The sequence below is a fragment of the Phocoena phocoena genome, chromosome 9 (genome assembly GCF_963924675.1).
Source record: "Phocoena phocoena chromosome 9, mPhoPho1.1, whole genome shotgun sequence".
In the NCBI taxonomy this organism is placed as follows: Eukaryota; Metazoa; Chordata; class Mammalia; order Artiodactyla; family Phocoenidae; genus Phocoena; species Phocoena phocoena.
This window is the reverse complement of record NC_089227.1, coordinates 525,104-542,497: the sequence shown is the minus strand read 5'-3', so window position 1 is coordinate 542,497 and position 17,394 is coordinate 525,104. Positions and strand designations below refer to the sequence as shown.

General features: G+C 42.8%; 1 protein-coding gene across 1 annotated transcript in view; it reads left to right on the top strand.

Moving 5' to 3' along the window:
- The first annotated feature begins 5,540 nt into the window (after positions 1 to 5,540).
- The window catches only part of SUN3 (Sad1 and UNC84 domain containing 3), a 40,307-nt gene continuing 28,453 nt past the window's right edge, over positions 5,541 to 17,394 (top strand). Inside the window, exons 1-2 of the mRNA XM_065884121.1 lie at positions 5,541 to 5,662; positions 9,679 to 9,740. Of these exons, the coding sequence (XP_065740193.1) occupies positions 5,541 to 5,662; positions 9,679 to 9,740 (184 nt within the window). The remainder of the gene's footprint in view (positions 5,663 to 9,678; positions 9,741 to 17,394) is intronic.

Genomic DNA, 17,394 nt, shown 5'->3' with positions numbered 1-17,394 from the left:
ACAAATAAGTACCTGGGAAAACTCAGCACACAGCCATTTCTGCCAACTGTGTATCAGTAGTAAAATTACCATGTAAACGTCTTCCACACACTTTATTTTTTCAGTATTTCTGGTTTGGAAATTGAGAGATCCTTTTTAAAAAAGTCTTTGGCGGTGTTTCCTCGGAACAGTGTTCAAAGTCCCAACGCTTGACTTCAGTGCGAACTTTTGTCCCACCTGGATTCGGTCTCTGTTGTGAGTCGTGCTCCCCACTCTGCTCCGTGAGCCCAGAGGCCGCAGCAGGGGCCACGACGTGGTCATCAGACAGAATGATGGAGAGGACTAGCCGCTGGAGACCCTGGGGTTCCCACCACCCGGGCAGTAGTATGGAGCTAAGGTTTCCTTTAGCAGTGAAAAGAAAAATCAAAATGTCTTTAAAGGTGGTCATTTGGCAACTTGAAGTAAACAAGGTGCTGCTTCTGCTACACAAGTAAAGCCCTAGAAATCTAGCAGAAGACAGGTGATGTACAAATTGGGTAACGAGAGGATAACTCTTGTGATGGGAATTAACCCTAACTGAGGTTTATCCAGCTCTCATGTAATATTTTCAGGATCCTCAGCTGGCCCAGTCTTGGAAGTAATCAAGACTTTGTTTTTCAATGTCCAATGTTTGCTCCACTGCAGGTAGAGGCACGTAGACTGTCACTAAGAACAACAGGGCTTCCTTTTGTATAAGTCACAGCATTGTTTGCCCAGGGATTAGGGTTAGTGAGAGGATGGCGTCTGGGAACCAGGAGTAGGTTCTCACCAGACCTGCTGCAGCCTCCAGAACTGGGAGAAGTGCATTCCTGCTGCTTATACATCACCCAGTCTGTGGCCTTCATCATGGCCTAAGACAAAGGCTTTGCATCATGTTTAGGATTTCAGGAGGAGCTGGCTTTTAGAGCTATGGATCATTCATCTGAACCAGAAGTTCCCATAGCTTTCACAGCTTTGAAACTGTTGCACCTGGAGACTAACAGTTACGACTGCTTGGATAAGTGGTCCCGCACACCTTCTTTACTTGCCTTCTAAGCCCTGGGACTCTGCTGTTTTCACTATAACGCGCAAGCTAATTCTGCAAGCTAGTCTTCATCGCTGGATCCTACATTTCTTCCTGGCATCTATATTTTGGAGTGCCATAGACCTCAGTCTTTGGACATCTATCTCTGTGTGCTATCCATACTCACTGGTTATTCAATCTCCTCCAGCTCCCCCACCCCCTCCCACCATATGAGATGACTCCCAAATTTTTACTTCCAGCGTCAACACTCCCCAACTTTTAGCAGGGATGGCATATTTCTCTTGCTCCTGGCTCAGTTGGGAACAGCTAGTAACTGGGCTGGGAAGGTCCTGAAAAGAAAGGGTCTCAGAGGGCACAGCCAAGCAGGGCTGAGGAAGAGAAATGTTAATATCGATTATGGCCAATCAGAATTCCTTCTGAACCAAAGAAACTGTAATCTTAAATAAAATAATTGACAAATTATAAAAGCAGGTTGAGTTTATTTGGGAATAGCAGAGGAATTGCAATCTGGGACAAACAAGCTGTTGTCGACTGGAAAAAAAAAAAAAAGCACAACCTAAAAGTCGAGATTTATGTTTTATTCAGTGGACTTGCTGAGGACTTAAGCAGAGAAGACAGCCTCTCAGATCGCTCTGAGGGACTGCTCCAAAAAAGGTAAGCGGGGAGCCAGAATATGTAGGGGTTTTTGCAACAAAGACCAGGTAGTCAGAACATCGAAAGATTACCGTTAATTAAAGAAAACCAGATATCTCAGGGTAATGAATGTAGCGCTTTTGTATGTATCGGAGGATACAAGAGTCTGGGCTCCCTGAAATCATTCCTTTGATGTGCACCTCAGCTGTCTAGGGCCAGTGTCCAGATTTTCTCCCTTCTGGATCCCCTCAGGGTGCACAGTGCATGAGACTGCAGTGGCTGATGGCTTTTGAGGGCCACGTGTCCTGTTTACTGACATGGCAGGAGACATTCTTTGTCCACACTGTGGTGAGCCATAGGCAAGCCCCAAGAGACAAAGGGAAGGTCAGTTTTTATTAGGTTTTGGGCGGAAATTGGGGAGGGTTGTTTTGAATAAAAGTTCATTAGAAAAGAACAAGAGTTCCAGTTTCTTGTTGGCTGCAAGTTGTGGTTACTGCATTGTTACTGGGGTGGGGAGGGATCTTCCTTCCCTTAAAATCAGGAGAAGAAATTCCCATGTTGAAGAATGCCCTCCTTGTGCCAGAAGAAAAGTAGCATTCTTATTATCATGGATAAGAAGTTGAGACCAAGACAATTCTACACTAACAGACCTTGTTACAGCAATTCTTACCTCCCTCTTTCCTCCCGGCACCTTCATGAGAGCTCCCCCTTCAGGAGTTCTCTGATTCCATTTAAAATGAGGTTTTTCTGACTTGTTTTCATAGAAGAAAGGAAACCCAGTTGCAGGTAGGAGGCTGAAAGGTCTGTGTCACAATACTGCTTTTAAAAATATGTTGGGGGGCTTCCCTGGTGGCGCAGTGGTTGTGAGTCCGCCTGCCAATGCGTGGGACACGGGTTCGTGCCCCGGTCCAGGAGGATCCCACATGCCGCAGAGCGGCTGGGCCCATGAGCCATGGCCGCTGAGCCTGCGCGTCCGGAGCCTGTGCTCCCCAAAGGGAGAGCCCGCAACAGTGAGAGGCCCGCATACCGAAAAAAAAAAAATATATATATATATATATATATATATATATATATATATATGTTGGGGTCTTCTGAAAAATATCAGATTTGGGGTTGTGGTCTCAAGTACCTCCTTATTCCAAATTTATAACAACAATAGACAAAATACAAATAGAAAAAATTTAACAAGTCTGGAAGTCATGGGGGTGCCAATAAACACGGAAGATCAGAGATGGGAGTGAAACTAGGAAACTCCCCACTCAAAATATGTCTGCCATCCAAAACTCTAAGTCACTGAGGAAACAGGCCATGGAAAGATGGTGACTAATCAGGAAATGAATGATCTCCAGACAGATTTTATTTTTAATCCAGTTGTTTGAAAAGGGTTTTAAAATGAGTACACACTTAAAGAAATAAGTATACACTTAAAGACATAAATGAAAGAATGATAATGATTTTAAAAATAAATTTCCAAGCAAAAGAAACAAAGAAAAGACAGGTCAACAAAACAAAAAAAAGCAGAACCCAGGAGAATTTGGGTCTTAATCATGTGGGAAAAAGAAAGCTCAAACTCACTCATCAGAATGCAAAAGGAAACTGTCCTGAGGTACAGTTTTTTAAAAGCTATTCAACTGGCAAAGATAAAAAGGTTGGTAAAACACCATGTTGGCGAACAGGAGCAAATCTCATAAATTCCTAGTGGAAACTTAACTGGTAGAGCCTCCGCAGAGGACAAAGGCAACATTTAACAAAATTACAAACACACAGAGACTTTGACCTAGCAGTTCTTCCTCTGGCTGTGCATTCTTGCAGATGTACTCGTACCCTCAGAATAACTTCAGCACGTGCTTATTTACTGAACACTGTTTTCAGCATAAAGATGGTCATCAGGGTAAACTGTTCAGTGCACATTCGTACAATGAATTCCTAGGCAGACATGAAAGAAGGAGGAAGATCATCTCAAAGTGAGTCAGAAAAACTTCCAGGATATATTTTTTCCTAGTATGAATTAATTTATTATACTTGGCAGATTTTAGAATATATTTTTAAAAGATTAAAGACTCTTTGGAACTTTCATAAACCATTTACTGAGAGAGAAAAGTTACTACCCTACAATCAAAGCTATTATTTACGTTTCTTCTTTTTTCCTCACCACCACCATTATCATGGTCACAAAGTTATATCTTCACGTGAAAAAAGCAAGATGCAGAGCATGGTTCCTAGCAAGCTACCATTTACTTTCAACAAAGTGAAGAGATGAATAGACAGATAGATGGAGAGAGATAGATACACACATATATACACACATATATTTGTACATAAGTATATGTATTTTACATATGTATTTGTACATGCATACCATATCTTTGAAAGAAAATGGTCCCATGGATGCAAGGAGGGTGGAGAACTGATAACTACCAGGCAGAAGTGGGTTAAATAAGGCAACACTTTGCTATGTATCATTTTGTATCTTTTGAATTTGGGACCATTAGGTAAAAAATCAGGAATCTTGGGATTTCTTGGGATAGGTCTATACTTCACAGAGTTAAAAAGAAAATTAATGGGACTTCCCCGGCGGTCCAGTGGTAAAGACTTTGCCTTCCAAGGCAGAGGGTGTAGGTTCGATCCCTGGTCCAGGAGTTAAGGTTCCATGTGCCTCATGGCCAAAAAACCAAAACACATTTTAAAAAGTAGCAATATTGTAGCAGATTCAATAAAGACTAAAAACAGTCCACATCAAAAAAATTAACCAAAAAAAAAAAGAAAAGCAGTGAATTATATACTAGCATTTACAAATTTACCCTGAAATCAGCATAGCAAAGACAGATAAACCAAAAAAGAGAAAAATATCAAAAACAAATACAAAGGGACAGTCGAGCGCTATGGAGAATAAAACAATAGGAAGTCACAAATGTCAGCAGGTGGGACATCATAAGAAAAGAGCCACAGAGGAGAAGCTTCAAGATGGCGGAATAGGGCTTCCCTGGTGGCTCAGTGGTTGAGAGTCCGCCTGCCAATGCAGGGGACACGGGTTCATGCCCTGGTCCCGGAAGATCCCACATGCCGCGGAGCAACTAAGCCCGTGCACCACAACTACTGAGCCCGTGTGCCTAGAGCCCGCGAGCCACAACTACTGAGCCTGCATGCCACAACTACTGAAGCCCAAGCGCCTAGAGCCCATGCCCAGCAACAAAAGAGGCCACCGTAATGAGAAGCCTGCGCACCACAACGAAGAGTAGTCCCCGCTCGACACAACTAGAGAAAGCCCTCAAGCAGCAACGAAGACCCAACGCAGCAAAAATAAATTTTAAAAAGTACTGAAGCAAACACAGTGAAACATTGATTTGTTGTAGCAGAATAGTGGGTACGGCGACTTCCCTGGCAGTCCAGTGGTTAAGAGTCTGCATTTCCACTGCAGGGGGCACGGGTTCGATCCTTGGTTGGGGAATGAAGATCCTACATGCCGTGAGGCATGGCCAAAAGAAAAAAAAAATTTAATAAAAAAAAATTGAGAACAGTGGGTATGGGTACCCTGGCATTTCCTGGTATGTTTGGGAGCTGCTGCCGTAAAACACTGTGATGTACACTCAGGATGTGTGCTGGCTGGTGGAGGGGGCCGCGTGCACCTGCTGTGTGGGGCTGGGCCATTGTGATGTGTCACAGAAGGTGATGCAACAGAAGAGCCCGAGGCATCTCAAGGTTTGTTCACTCGGTTTCCTCCTCGAAGGACAGCCACCTGAGAAGTAAGAAGACAAAACCCAAACCAACAAAAAGCGCATTATGGATCGCATCACGTTTTCCATCAAGTAGCAAAGAGACAGCGGACGGTGTTCCATCTACCAGCAATTTGTTCCTCGTGGGGAAAATGAGTGGGAGACCCAGGTCGAGGTGGAGCGCCTGGCTCTTCAGGGCTCCTTCTGAGGAGGCCAGCAGCGGCCCGGGCAGGAGCACTGTGCTCTCCGAGCAGGAAAACCCTGACGCCAGCGGGTACGTACCTGCAGGGGGGATTCCGTAAGATCTGGTGGTGTACGTGTCATGTGTCCTATGTGCTCTGTTCACCTGGAAAATAACCCTCCTTTATAGAGAAAGCCTCTGACGTTTCTCTGAATCCCAGTACTTTCTGTGGACTGCTGTCTTCTTTCTATGGCAGGGTTTTTAGGTTAATTACAGCAAGTGGGGGACAAGGGTTATAAAAGAGAAGACATTCTTTTTTAATGTCACTTTGGCAGCAGTGTGAAATTATGTGATTGTAACCTGCAGCATCTCCGGTCATTCGTCAGTGGCCTCTTGCCCGGTCTCTGTCGTGTGCAGGGTCCAGCGCTGAGCTTTACGACTCTGGACACAGAGGGCATTTGTTACGTCCTTGGGTGAGAATTGACTACACAGGCTGTTAGTGGGTACACATTTTGAGCTAATAACTGTCTCCTCTAGTTAGAGCACGTGAGGAGACAGCAGGAAAGCCCCGGCCACTTGGGTGGCCCAAAGACCCAAGACCCTTCACCTGCCCCCTTGGAGCTGCCTGCTGGGAAAACAAAACAAAGAGTAATGAAGTAACGGTCCCCATGGTGACAGCTAAGGTTTAATCAAAAAGCTTAGTTAACCTTTGGTTAATGAGGTATGTGGTAATTTTCATTAAGCCAGTCCCTCGGGAGGGATCCATGACCTGAGTAACTCTCTTTAGACAGTGGATCCCCCAGGTGACCAGTGAGATTTCAAGGGGTATGGTGGTTTTAAGAATGCACGTTCGGAGAAGAGGGCTGGGAAAACCTTCCTCTCTGTTGCTTTCAGCACATTCTCACCACCCTGGATGGACAATAGACATGATTGCTTTTCGTAGATGGATAAGCCACTTAAAGATTCTATATGGGGGAAATTAGGTGGCTCATTCTGTAGAGGAACAAAATTTGCCCCCCCCCCATAAAATATGTCTCTTTGGCATGAGGGTTCATTTAGGCCAATTATTTTGAAGAAACAGAAGACTCAGGAGGTTCTTTTTACCTTCCCCTTAGCTGTGTAAAGAACTGAGATAAAGGGACCGTCCCTGGAACAGAGCTATCAGCAGGGAGGGATGTCTGCAAAGAATTGGGGCAAGGGGTGGGGACCGGCAGGGCCCAGACATCAGAGTCCACTCTGTGTCCCACTGTCTCCGCTTTTATGTACCAGACACTTGCTTTTCCATCCCCATGTGAACTGCCTCCCTCCCCTTTGAAGTCCCAACCCTGACCTCCTCTTCTGCCTTTAGCTGAAGATGGTATTTGAGGTGAGGGTCTCAGCCATCTGGGCGAGCGACTCCGTTTTCCTGGCCTCCCTCACACGTACCTGTTATAAAACTTGTGTTTGCTTAATCTGTCTCAGGTCCATTTAATTCTTAGACCAGCCAGAGGAATCTAGGAGGGGAGAGGAAAATGTTTTCCTCCCTGAGGGTCCTGAGTCTATACTCCCCGCGGGGTCTGAGCTGCTTCGGGAGCCGTCAGGTTACAAGCCCAATGGACAGTACAGCTCAGGAGCAGATCCCTGAGGGAGTAAATCTGTCCATTTGGTCAACTAGCTCAAACGAATTCAGGAAACCTGCTTCCTGTCTGGTTCGCATAATGTTAAACAGCAACGTTACTTTCTGTGGCCTGGGGTTTTAGGTTAATTACAGCAAGTGGGGGACAAGGGTTATGAAAGAGAAAGACATTCTTTTTTAAAACATGCTCTTTGGCAGCAGTGTGACATTATGACTGTAGACTGCAGCCTCTCGAGTCATTCATTTGTCAGTGGCCTCTTGCCCCGTCTCTCTCGTGAGCAGGGTGCAGCGCTATGAATGAAGCAGCTTCCAGACTTGAGGTCCCTTGCTCAGCCATTCTTCATTCGCCTGGAGCAGGGAATTCTGCCTTTCTGTTGATGGCAGCTAGCTCATAACAGGTCAAAACCCCAAACTCAAACTGCTCAAGGGACTTGCTGAAACGCAGGCCCAGCAGTGCCATAGGGGCGGGGCGGGCAGCAGGCCGCTGTGGCCAGACTGTGGGCACACGTCCGTCTCCAAGGGTCCGAGGGGCCTGGTCCCCATTTGCGTGGCCTGAGGAGGCTGAGGGCCGGTGGGGTCCTGGGCACCTGGCTTCCTCAGTGATGATGGCTGGGCAGGCCTGGGAACCTGGCCCTGAGGGCACAGCCAGCTGAGATTCCTCAGCGGGGCCTGGGCACCGGCAGGAAGACCCAGACTGTGTGCTGGATGAGCGCCCCCTGGCAGGGTGACCGACCCGCCCAGGGACCCCCGTCCCCTCAGCCATGGCCTGGACCTCGGAGGGCGAAAGTCAAGACGTGGGACCTGAACAAGTAAGATGTGGGGTGATGATGCCGCAAGGACGCGTGGAGAAGGAATTTGATGCCTGTCTTTCTCTTTATTGTCTACGACCTTTAAGAGCATTACACCTTTAGATAAAAACTTGCAGGACAGAGGATAACATTTGTTTTGATGGAGGTTTATAGGAACATTGTGACCTGACCTTCCCAGACAGCTGCGAGAACAAAGGCTCTGACACCAAGAAGCCTGCAGCAACCAACCTCGCCCATCCCCCGCCTTTCCTACGAAAGGGCTTAGCTGAAAGGCTTCAGGGAGTTCTGAGGTTTTAAGGCGTGAGCCACCCGTCTCCTTGATCGGCACTGAAATAAAACTTTCTCTGCTCCACGCTCCAACGTTTCTGTTTTGTCTGCCCTCACTGTGCATCGGACACACAGACTTACGTTCAGTAACAACGCCCCCTTTCCTAAGTTGAGACCCAGTGCCTCTCCTGCTACGTCAAGGTGCCATCTGTAATTAATAAGTGATTCATCTTTACCTAGTTTTTCGTACGTTTTAAATAGAAATTTCATTCTGCCACCTTAGAGTACTTTGCCCCAAAGCTCCTAGCCTTCTGTCTTAACGTGATTCGCCTATTTTAGCCATTTTCTTTTTTTTTTCTTTTTAAACAATCTTTAAAGTTGGATGTGGAAAGGTTATAACTGGGATCACATTGTAAAACTCTTTGGAAAAATCTACTGAGGCCGAATATGCACAGACTCTACCACCCAGCAGTTCCTCTCTTGGGAGTTCACCTAAATGAAATACACACGGTGTGTTCATCAAAAGCCACGGACAAGAGCGCTCACAGCAGCATCGTTTGTAAGACTGCAACGGTGTTGTGCATCACGGCCCCTAACGCCCACCAGCATCAGGATGGTACCCGTCTGTGTACTCACACAGTGGGGTACTCTGCAGTGATGAGAATGAAGGGGCTCCAGCCACGCAGCGTGAGGCCATGGATGGCTCGCAAACATTCAGAGGATCAGCCACACATATGTTCCGTTTACGATTCTTCCCAACCAGGAAGCCTACTCAGTGGGCACAGAGCCTGGGAGAGAGGTGCCCTTCAGGGACGGGAAATGCAGGGTCTGATGGGGGCCCAGAGGGGCTGCTGACCAGCCCCTGTGCTCTCTCCTTGTTCTGGGTGAAGTTACATGGATACGTTCATTTTGTGAAGGTCCACCGAGCTGTGTGATGGTTTGTGCTCTTTTCTGTATGTATGTTGTACTTCAATAAAAAGTGGGGAAAAAGGTTAGGATTGCTTTCAAGAATTTTATCAGATAGTTGCTCATTGTCATAGTTCTTTAGCTTAATACCGAATTTCCACAGAATCAGACTCTGACTTTTCTTTTTTCTCTTTGGCTCACGCTACATTGCAGACCTCTAAGAAAACAGACCTCTGTTTTCTTCTTTATAAGCATTTATAGGCATAAAAACATGCAACAGCATGACAGCAATGTGTGTGAAAGAGAGGGGTATGTATGTATGTGTGAATATGTATATACACCAGCCTGAATCCTGTTTTCCCTCAATTTCACAGATAGTGGATTAGGAATTAAATTAACTCACATACTCAGCCTAGTCATGTTTCTTGACTTGGTTGTAGAGGTTAAAGTTCAAATTAAAGGTTAAGGGTGGTGTGCTGTTAAATTCTTTTTGCTGTTCTTCTTCTTTTTAGGTTAACTCGATCATGGAAGACTGTCACGAGTATGGTGTTTATACTGACATTTCTTCTTCTAGGTGAGTCTTCCTAAATAATGATCCTTGAAGCCATTTCACAGGATGTGTGTGGTGAGAGACATCACCGTGGAATGACTCACATTTGTAATAGATGCCACAGGAGCCTGGAAGTGACTGCACGCTCTTGAACCATTCCTTTTTTTTTTTTTTTTGTCTTTTATTTCTGATCGTAAAAGTAATATGGGCATCTTTGTGAAAACTTAGCAAGTACTTTATTTCTCTTAGAATCACAGTTTAAAATGAAAGAAGTTGCTGTGAAGTTAAGAATCCTTTATATTTTTATTGCAAACACATACCATTGACCTTTTCTAAATCTGGGTGACTCATCTTATGGGATTTTGACAACCAAAGGCTCTGGCTTATCATAGGATTCTTGAAGAAATGATGGAGCATGCAGTTTGCAGTTTTCTGACTGTAAATATCACCCATCGCAAACCCTAGCACACCGGAAAACTGCTCTGTGGTATGCAGACAACCTGAAGTGTAGACTGCCCATGAAAGAGTTCCACCCAGTTTCACCACGAAATGCTGTCTTACATGGCACTGGAGGCTATTTAGTTGGGACTGCATGCAGATACCTGGACCGAGGGCTCTGTGAAGCTTGCACCAGCCTTCCTTTAGCTGCATCTTAGTGCCCTGAGCACCCACCCCATCTCAGCAGACCTCTAGACTAGACTTTGAATATTCCAGTTCCTACCGAGAACTGCACGCTTCCTGGCTCTGCTGCTTCCAGCTGCCTGGTCTTCATCTCTCCTGATTTCAGTCTGTGAACCTCAGGGGGCCGCCGCCCCCGCACCCCCGACCCCTTGCTGCTGCCCGCCCCTGACTCATGAACCCTCTGTGATGAGATTTCCCACAGCTCCACCCTAGCCCCATGTACAGTGATCCACGTCTGCTCTTCTTGGGCTCCACCTCCCTGCCTGTGTCAGGAACACGCCATGTGAACGGTAGAACTACTTGTGCTCAGGATTTTCCTTGTTTTGGAAATGAATACCGTATATTCCTTTGATATCTTTTAAGATACATCCTCACAGTGCATGCAAACTTCTTCTTTGTCTTTCCCCACTGTAAGCTTGCCCACTTGCCCACAAAGGGGCCAGATCCATTTTAGACACCACTGATGTGTGAATTATTTCAATAGAATTAAAGTGGACTCAGATCCTTTTTTTTTTTTTAATTGATTTTCGGCTGCATTGGGTCTTCGTTGCTGTGCACGGGCTTTCTCTAGTTGCAGCGAGCAGGGGCTACTCTTCATTGCAGTGTGCAGGTTTCCCATTGCAGTGGCTTTTCTTGTTGTGGAGCACCGGCTCTAGAGCGCAGGCTCAATAGTTGTGGCACATGGGCTCAGTAGTTGTGGCTCATGGGCTCTAGAGCGCAGGCTCAGTAGTTGTGGCGCACGGGCTTAGTTGCTCTGCGGCATGTGGGATCTTCCCGGACCAGGGCTGGAACCTGTGTCCCCTGTATTGGCAGGTGGATTCTTAACCACTACGCCACCAGGGAAGCCCCTCAGATCCTTTTCTTTTATCTACTGGGGTGAAATCCACATAATATAAAACTAACCATTTAGAAGTGAACAGTTTAGTGGCATTGAGTGCATTCACAGTGTTGTACAACTACCACTTCTAATTCTGAAACATTTTCATCAACCCCAAAAGAAACCCCACACCCATGAATCAGTCACTCCCCATTCCCCCTCCCCTATCTCCTGGCAACCACCGATCTGCCTTCTGTTTCTAAGGATTAACATGCTCTGAATGTGTCACATAAACGGAACCATACAATGTATGACCATTTTTGTCTGGCTTCTTTCACTAAGCATCGTGTTTTTGAGGCCCATCCATGTTGTAGATGAATAAGTGCTTCATTCCTTGTTGTGGATGAATAACATTCCGTTGTATGAATAGACCACAGTTTGTTTATCCAGTCAACTATGGATGGGCACCCACTGCTTCCACCTTTCGGCTGTTGTGAATAGTGCTTCTATGAACATGTGTATAGATGTACTTGTTTGAATACGGTAAGTTCTCTACATACGAACCTTCACGTTGTGAACTTCCAAAGGTTTGAATGTACGTTCACATGTCCAATCACATAACTTAGTTCGCATGTCTGGTGTACATTGTCATGCGTGTGCATCCTCTATAAGTGGTTGTGCTTTTGTGTACTACACAGTACTGTATAGAGTACTGTAGTACAGTAGCTTTATTTCTTGCCTGTTCCCTCGATGCCAGCCCCTGGGTGCCAGCTTTTGTACTGTACTGCTGTACTTTTCAAGGCACTGGACTGTAGAATTTAAAATGTTTTCTGTATTTTTTGTGTTTGTTTGTTTTTTATGTATCATTTGTGGGAAAAGTATTATAAGTATTTGGACTTATGAAAAACTTGGACTTACAAACTGGCTCTCAGAACAGAACTCGTTCACGTGTAGTGGACTTGCTGTACCTCTTTTCAATTCTTTGTGTTATATTCCTATTAGCAAATTGCTAGGGAGGAATTGCCAAACTCTTTTCCAGAGAAGCTGCACCATTTCACTTTCCCACCAGCAATGTACGATGGTCCCAGTTTCCACACATCCTCACCGACACTTGTTATTCTCCATTTTTTAGGATTGTAGCCATCCTGGTGGATGTGAAGTGCCGTCTCATTGTGGTTTTGATTTGCATTTCCCTAATGATTGATATTGACTAATATTGAGCCACTTTTTATGTGCTTGTTTGACATTTATATATCTTCTTTGGAGAAAGTCTCTTCTAGTCCTTTGCCCATTTGATTGGGCTTTTGTCTTTTTGTGGTTAGACTTGTAAGAGTCCTGTATATTAATATATTCTGGATATTAGACCCTTCTCAGATATATAATTTGCAGATATTTTCTTTCATTCAGTAGGTTGCCCTTTCACTTTTTGAGTAATGTCCTTTGATGCACAAAATGTTTTAATTTTAATGGTGTCATATCTAAGAATCCATTACTAAATTTTCAGTCATGACAATTTACTTCTATGTCTTTTCTGAGAGTTGTATGATTTTCGCTCTTATATTTAGCTCATTGATCCATTTTGAGTTAATTTTTGTATATAGCATGAAGTAGGGATCCAACTTCATTTTTTAGCAGTTATCTCAGCATCATTTGTTGAAAAGACTATTTTCCCCATTGAATGGTCTTGACACCCTTGTCAAAAAATTCAGTCAGCCATAGATGTATGGGCTTATTTCTGGATGTGAAATTCTATCCCATTGGTCTATATGTCTATCTTTATGCCTGGACCACATTGTTGGAATTTGACAGGGATTGCTTGGAATCTATAGACAGTTTCAGGTAGTATTGTCATCTTAACAATAGTAAGCATCCTGATTTATTTACATCTTTAAAAAATACCTTTCAGCATTCTTTTATAGTTTTCAGTTTGAGTTGTAAAATGTGTCTCCTGTAGGCAATATATAGTTGGATCATGTTTTTTTAATCCATTCTGGCAGTCTTTATTTTGATTGGAGAGTTTAATCCATTTACATGTAAAGTAATTACTGATAAGAAAAGAATTCCGCCATTTTCCTATTGTTTTCTCTGTCTTATACCTTGTTTGGTCCTCATTTTATTCATTATTACCTTTTGTGTTTAATTTTTTTTTTGTTTTTTTTTTCTTCGCTGTGCCGCACAGCATGTGGGATCCTAGTTCCCTGATAAGGGATCAAACCTGTGCCCCATGCAATGGAAGCACACAGTCTTAACCACTGGATCACCAGGGATGTCCCTGTAGTGTACTGTTTTGATTTTCTTCTCATTTTGTGGATATGTTTTAGAAGTTTTCATGGTGACTACCAGGGAGATTACAACTAACACTCTGAATTCATAAAATATAGCCTGAATTGGTACCAACATAACTTCAACAGCATATAAATACTCTGCTCCTATACAGCTACATCCCTTCCTCTTTTATGCTGTTGTCAAAAATTACACTCTTTTTTTTAACACCTTTATTAGAGTATAATTGCTTTACAATGGTGTGTTAGTTTCTGCTTTATAACAAAGTGAATCAGTTATACATATACATATGTTCCCATATCTCTTCGTTCTTGTGTCTCGCTCCTTCCCACCCTCCCCATCCCACCCCTCTAGGTGGTCACAAAGCACGGAGCTGATCTCCCTGTGCCATGAGGTTGCTTCCCACTAGCTATCTATTTTACATTTGGTAGTGTTTATATGTCCATGCCACTCTCTCACTTTGTCACATCTTACCCTTACCCCTCCCCATATCCTGAAGTCCATTCTCTAGTAGGTGTGTGTCTTTATTCCCGTCTTACACCTAGGTTCTTCATGATCTTTTTTTTTTCCTTAGATTCCATATATGTGTTAGCATACGGTATTTCTTTTTCTCTTTCTGACTTACTTCACTCTGTATGACATACTCTAGATCCATCCACCTCACTACAAATGACTCAATTTCATTTCTTTTTATGGCTGAGTAATATTCCATTGTATATATGTGCCACATCTTCTTTATCCATTCATCCAATGCGGGACTCTTAGGTTGCTTCCATCTCCTGGTTATTGTAAATAGAGCTGCAATGAACATTTTGGTACATGGCTCTTTTTGAATTATGGATTTCTCAGGGTATATGCCCAGTAGTGGGGTTGCTGGGTCGTATGGTAGTTCTATTTGTAGTTTTTTAAGGAACCTCCATACTGTTTTCCATAGTGGCTGTATCAATTTACATTCCCACCAGCAGTGCAAGAGTGTTGCCTTTTCTGCATACCCTCTCCAGCATTTATTGTTTCTAGATTTTTTGATGATGGCCATTCTGGCTGGTGTGAGATGATATCTCATTGTAGTTTTGCTTTGCATTTCTCTAATGATTAATGATGTTGAGCATTCTTTCATGTATTTGTTAGCAATTTGTATATCTTCTTTGGAGGAATGTCTATTTAGGTCTTCTGCCCATTTTTGGATGGGGTTGTTTGTTCTTTTGTTATTGAGCTGCATGAGCTGCTTGTAAATTTTGGAGATTAATCCTTTGTCGGTTGCTTCATTTGCAAATATTTTCTCCCATTCGGAGGGTTGTCTTTTGGTCTTGTTTATGGTTTCCTTTGCTGCACAAAAGCATTTAAGTTTCATTAAGTCCCATTTGTTTATTTTTGCTTTTATTTCCATTTCTCTAGGAGGTGGGTCAAAAAGGATCTTGCTGTGATTTATGTCATAGAGTGTTCTGCCTATGTTTTCCTCTAAGAGTTTGGTAGTTTCTGGCCTTACATTTAGGTCTTTAATCCATTTTGAGCTTATTTTTGTGTATGGTGTTAGGGAGTGTTCTAATCTCATACTTTTACATGTACCTGTCCAGTTTTCACAGCACCACTTATTGAAGAGGCTGTCTTTTCTCCACTGTATATTCTTGCCTCCTTTATCAAAGATAAGGTGACCATAGGTGCGTGTGTTTATCTCTGGGCTTTCTGTCCTGTTCCATTGATCTATATTTCTATTTTTGTGCCAGTACCATACTGTCTTGATTACTGTAGCTTTGTAGTATAGTCTGAAGTCAGGGAGCCTGATTCCTCCAACTCCATTTTTTGTTCTCAAGATTGCTTTGGCTATTCGGGATCTATTGTGTTTCCATACAAATTGCGAAATTTTTTGTTCTAGTTCTGTGAAAAATGCCAGTGGTAGTTTGATAGCGATTGCATTGAATCTGTAGATTGCTTTGGGTAGTAGAGTCATTTTCACAATGCTGATTCTTCCAATCCAAGAACATTGTATATCTCTCCATCTATTTGTATTATCTTTAATTTCTTTCATCAATGTCTTATAATTTTCTGCATGCAGGTCTTTTGTCTCCTTAGGTAGGTTTATTCCTAGATATTTTATTCTTTTTGTTGCAGTGGTAAATGGGAGAGTTTTCTTAATTTCATTTTCAGATTTTTCATCATTAGTGTATAGGAATGCCAGAGATTTCTGTGCATTAATTTTATATTCTGCTACTTTACCAAATTCATTGATTAGCTCTAGTAGTTTTCTGGTAACATCTTTTGGATTCTCTATGTATAGTATCATGTCATCTGCAAACAGTGACAGCTTTACTTCTTCGTTTCCAATTTGGATTCCTTTTATTTCCTTTTCTTCTCTGATTGCTGTGGCTAAAACTTCCGAAACTATGTTGAATAAGATTGGTGAGAGTGGGTAACCTTGTCTTGTTCCTGAGCTTACAGGAAATGGTTTCACCATTTTTCACCATTGAGGATGATGTTGGCTGTGGGTTTGTCATATATGGCCTTTAATATGTTGAGGAAAGTTCCCTCTATACCTAGTTTCTGCAGGGTTTTTATCATAAATGGGTGTTGAATTTTGTTGAAAGCTTTCTCTGCATCTATTGAGATGATCATATGGTTTTTCTCCTTCGATTTGTTAATATGGTGTATCACATTGATTGATTTGCATTTATTGAAGAATCCTTGCATTCCTGGAATAAACCCCACTTGGTCATGGTCTATGATCCTTTTAATGTGCTGTTGGATTCTGTTTGCTAGTATTTTGCTGAGGATTTTTGCATCTATGTTCACCAGTGATATTGGCCTGTAATTTTCTTTCTTTGTGACATCTTTGTCTGTTTTTCATATCAGGGTGGTTGTGGCCTCATATTTTGTATCCACTAACATAGATCTATAATTATTTTTATGCATTTGTCTTTTTAATCATGCAGGAAATATAAAGAGTTACGAAGCCAAAATACAATAATACTGGCTTTTATATTTACTTATTAAAACTTATAGTTGCCTTTACTGGAGATATTGATTTTCTCCAGATGACATTGACTCTCTAGTGCCCTTTCACTTCGGCCTGAAGGAGTCCCTTTAGCATTTACTGTAGGGCAGGTATTCTGGCAATAACTTCTTCAGTTTTTGTTTTCTGGGAATGTCTTAATTTCCTCTTCATTTTGAAGGATAATTTGGGTGGATATAGAATTCTTGGTTGGCATGTTTTGTTTTTTTTTCCTTTCAGCATGTTAAATATGTCATCCCACCAACTTCTGGCTTCCATAGTTTCTGATAATATTCAGAGATCTGATAATATTCTTATTAAGGATTCCTTGTACTTGACAAGTAGTATTTATCTTGCTCTTTTCAAGATTCTCTGTCTTTGGACTTGAGGACACAGTGGGGAAGGGGAAGCTGGGATGAAGTGAGAGAGTAGCAATGACATATATACACTACCAAGGGTGGGAGGGAGGCTCAAGAGGGAGGGGATATGGGGATATATGTATACATATAGCTGATTTACTTTGTTGTACAGTAGAAACTAACACAACATTATAAAGCAATTATGGTCCAATGAAGATGTAAAAAAAATTTTTTAATTCTCTGTCTTTGACTTTTGACTGACTGATTATAGTGTGTCTTAGTATAAGTCTCCTTAAGTTTATCCTAGTTAGAGTTTGTTGAGCTTCTTGGATGTGTAGATTTATGCTTTTCATCAAATTGGGAAGTTTTCAGCTATTATTTATTCAGATATCTTTTGCTCTGTCTTCTTCTGGGACTCCCATAGTGTACATTGTTAAGTTTGAGGCTGTTTGGCAGGTCTCTCAAGCCCTGTGTACTTTCTTTATTCTTTCTCCTCCTCATCATCATACTTGACAATTTCAATTGTTCTGTCTCTGAGTTCATTGAGTCTCT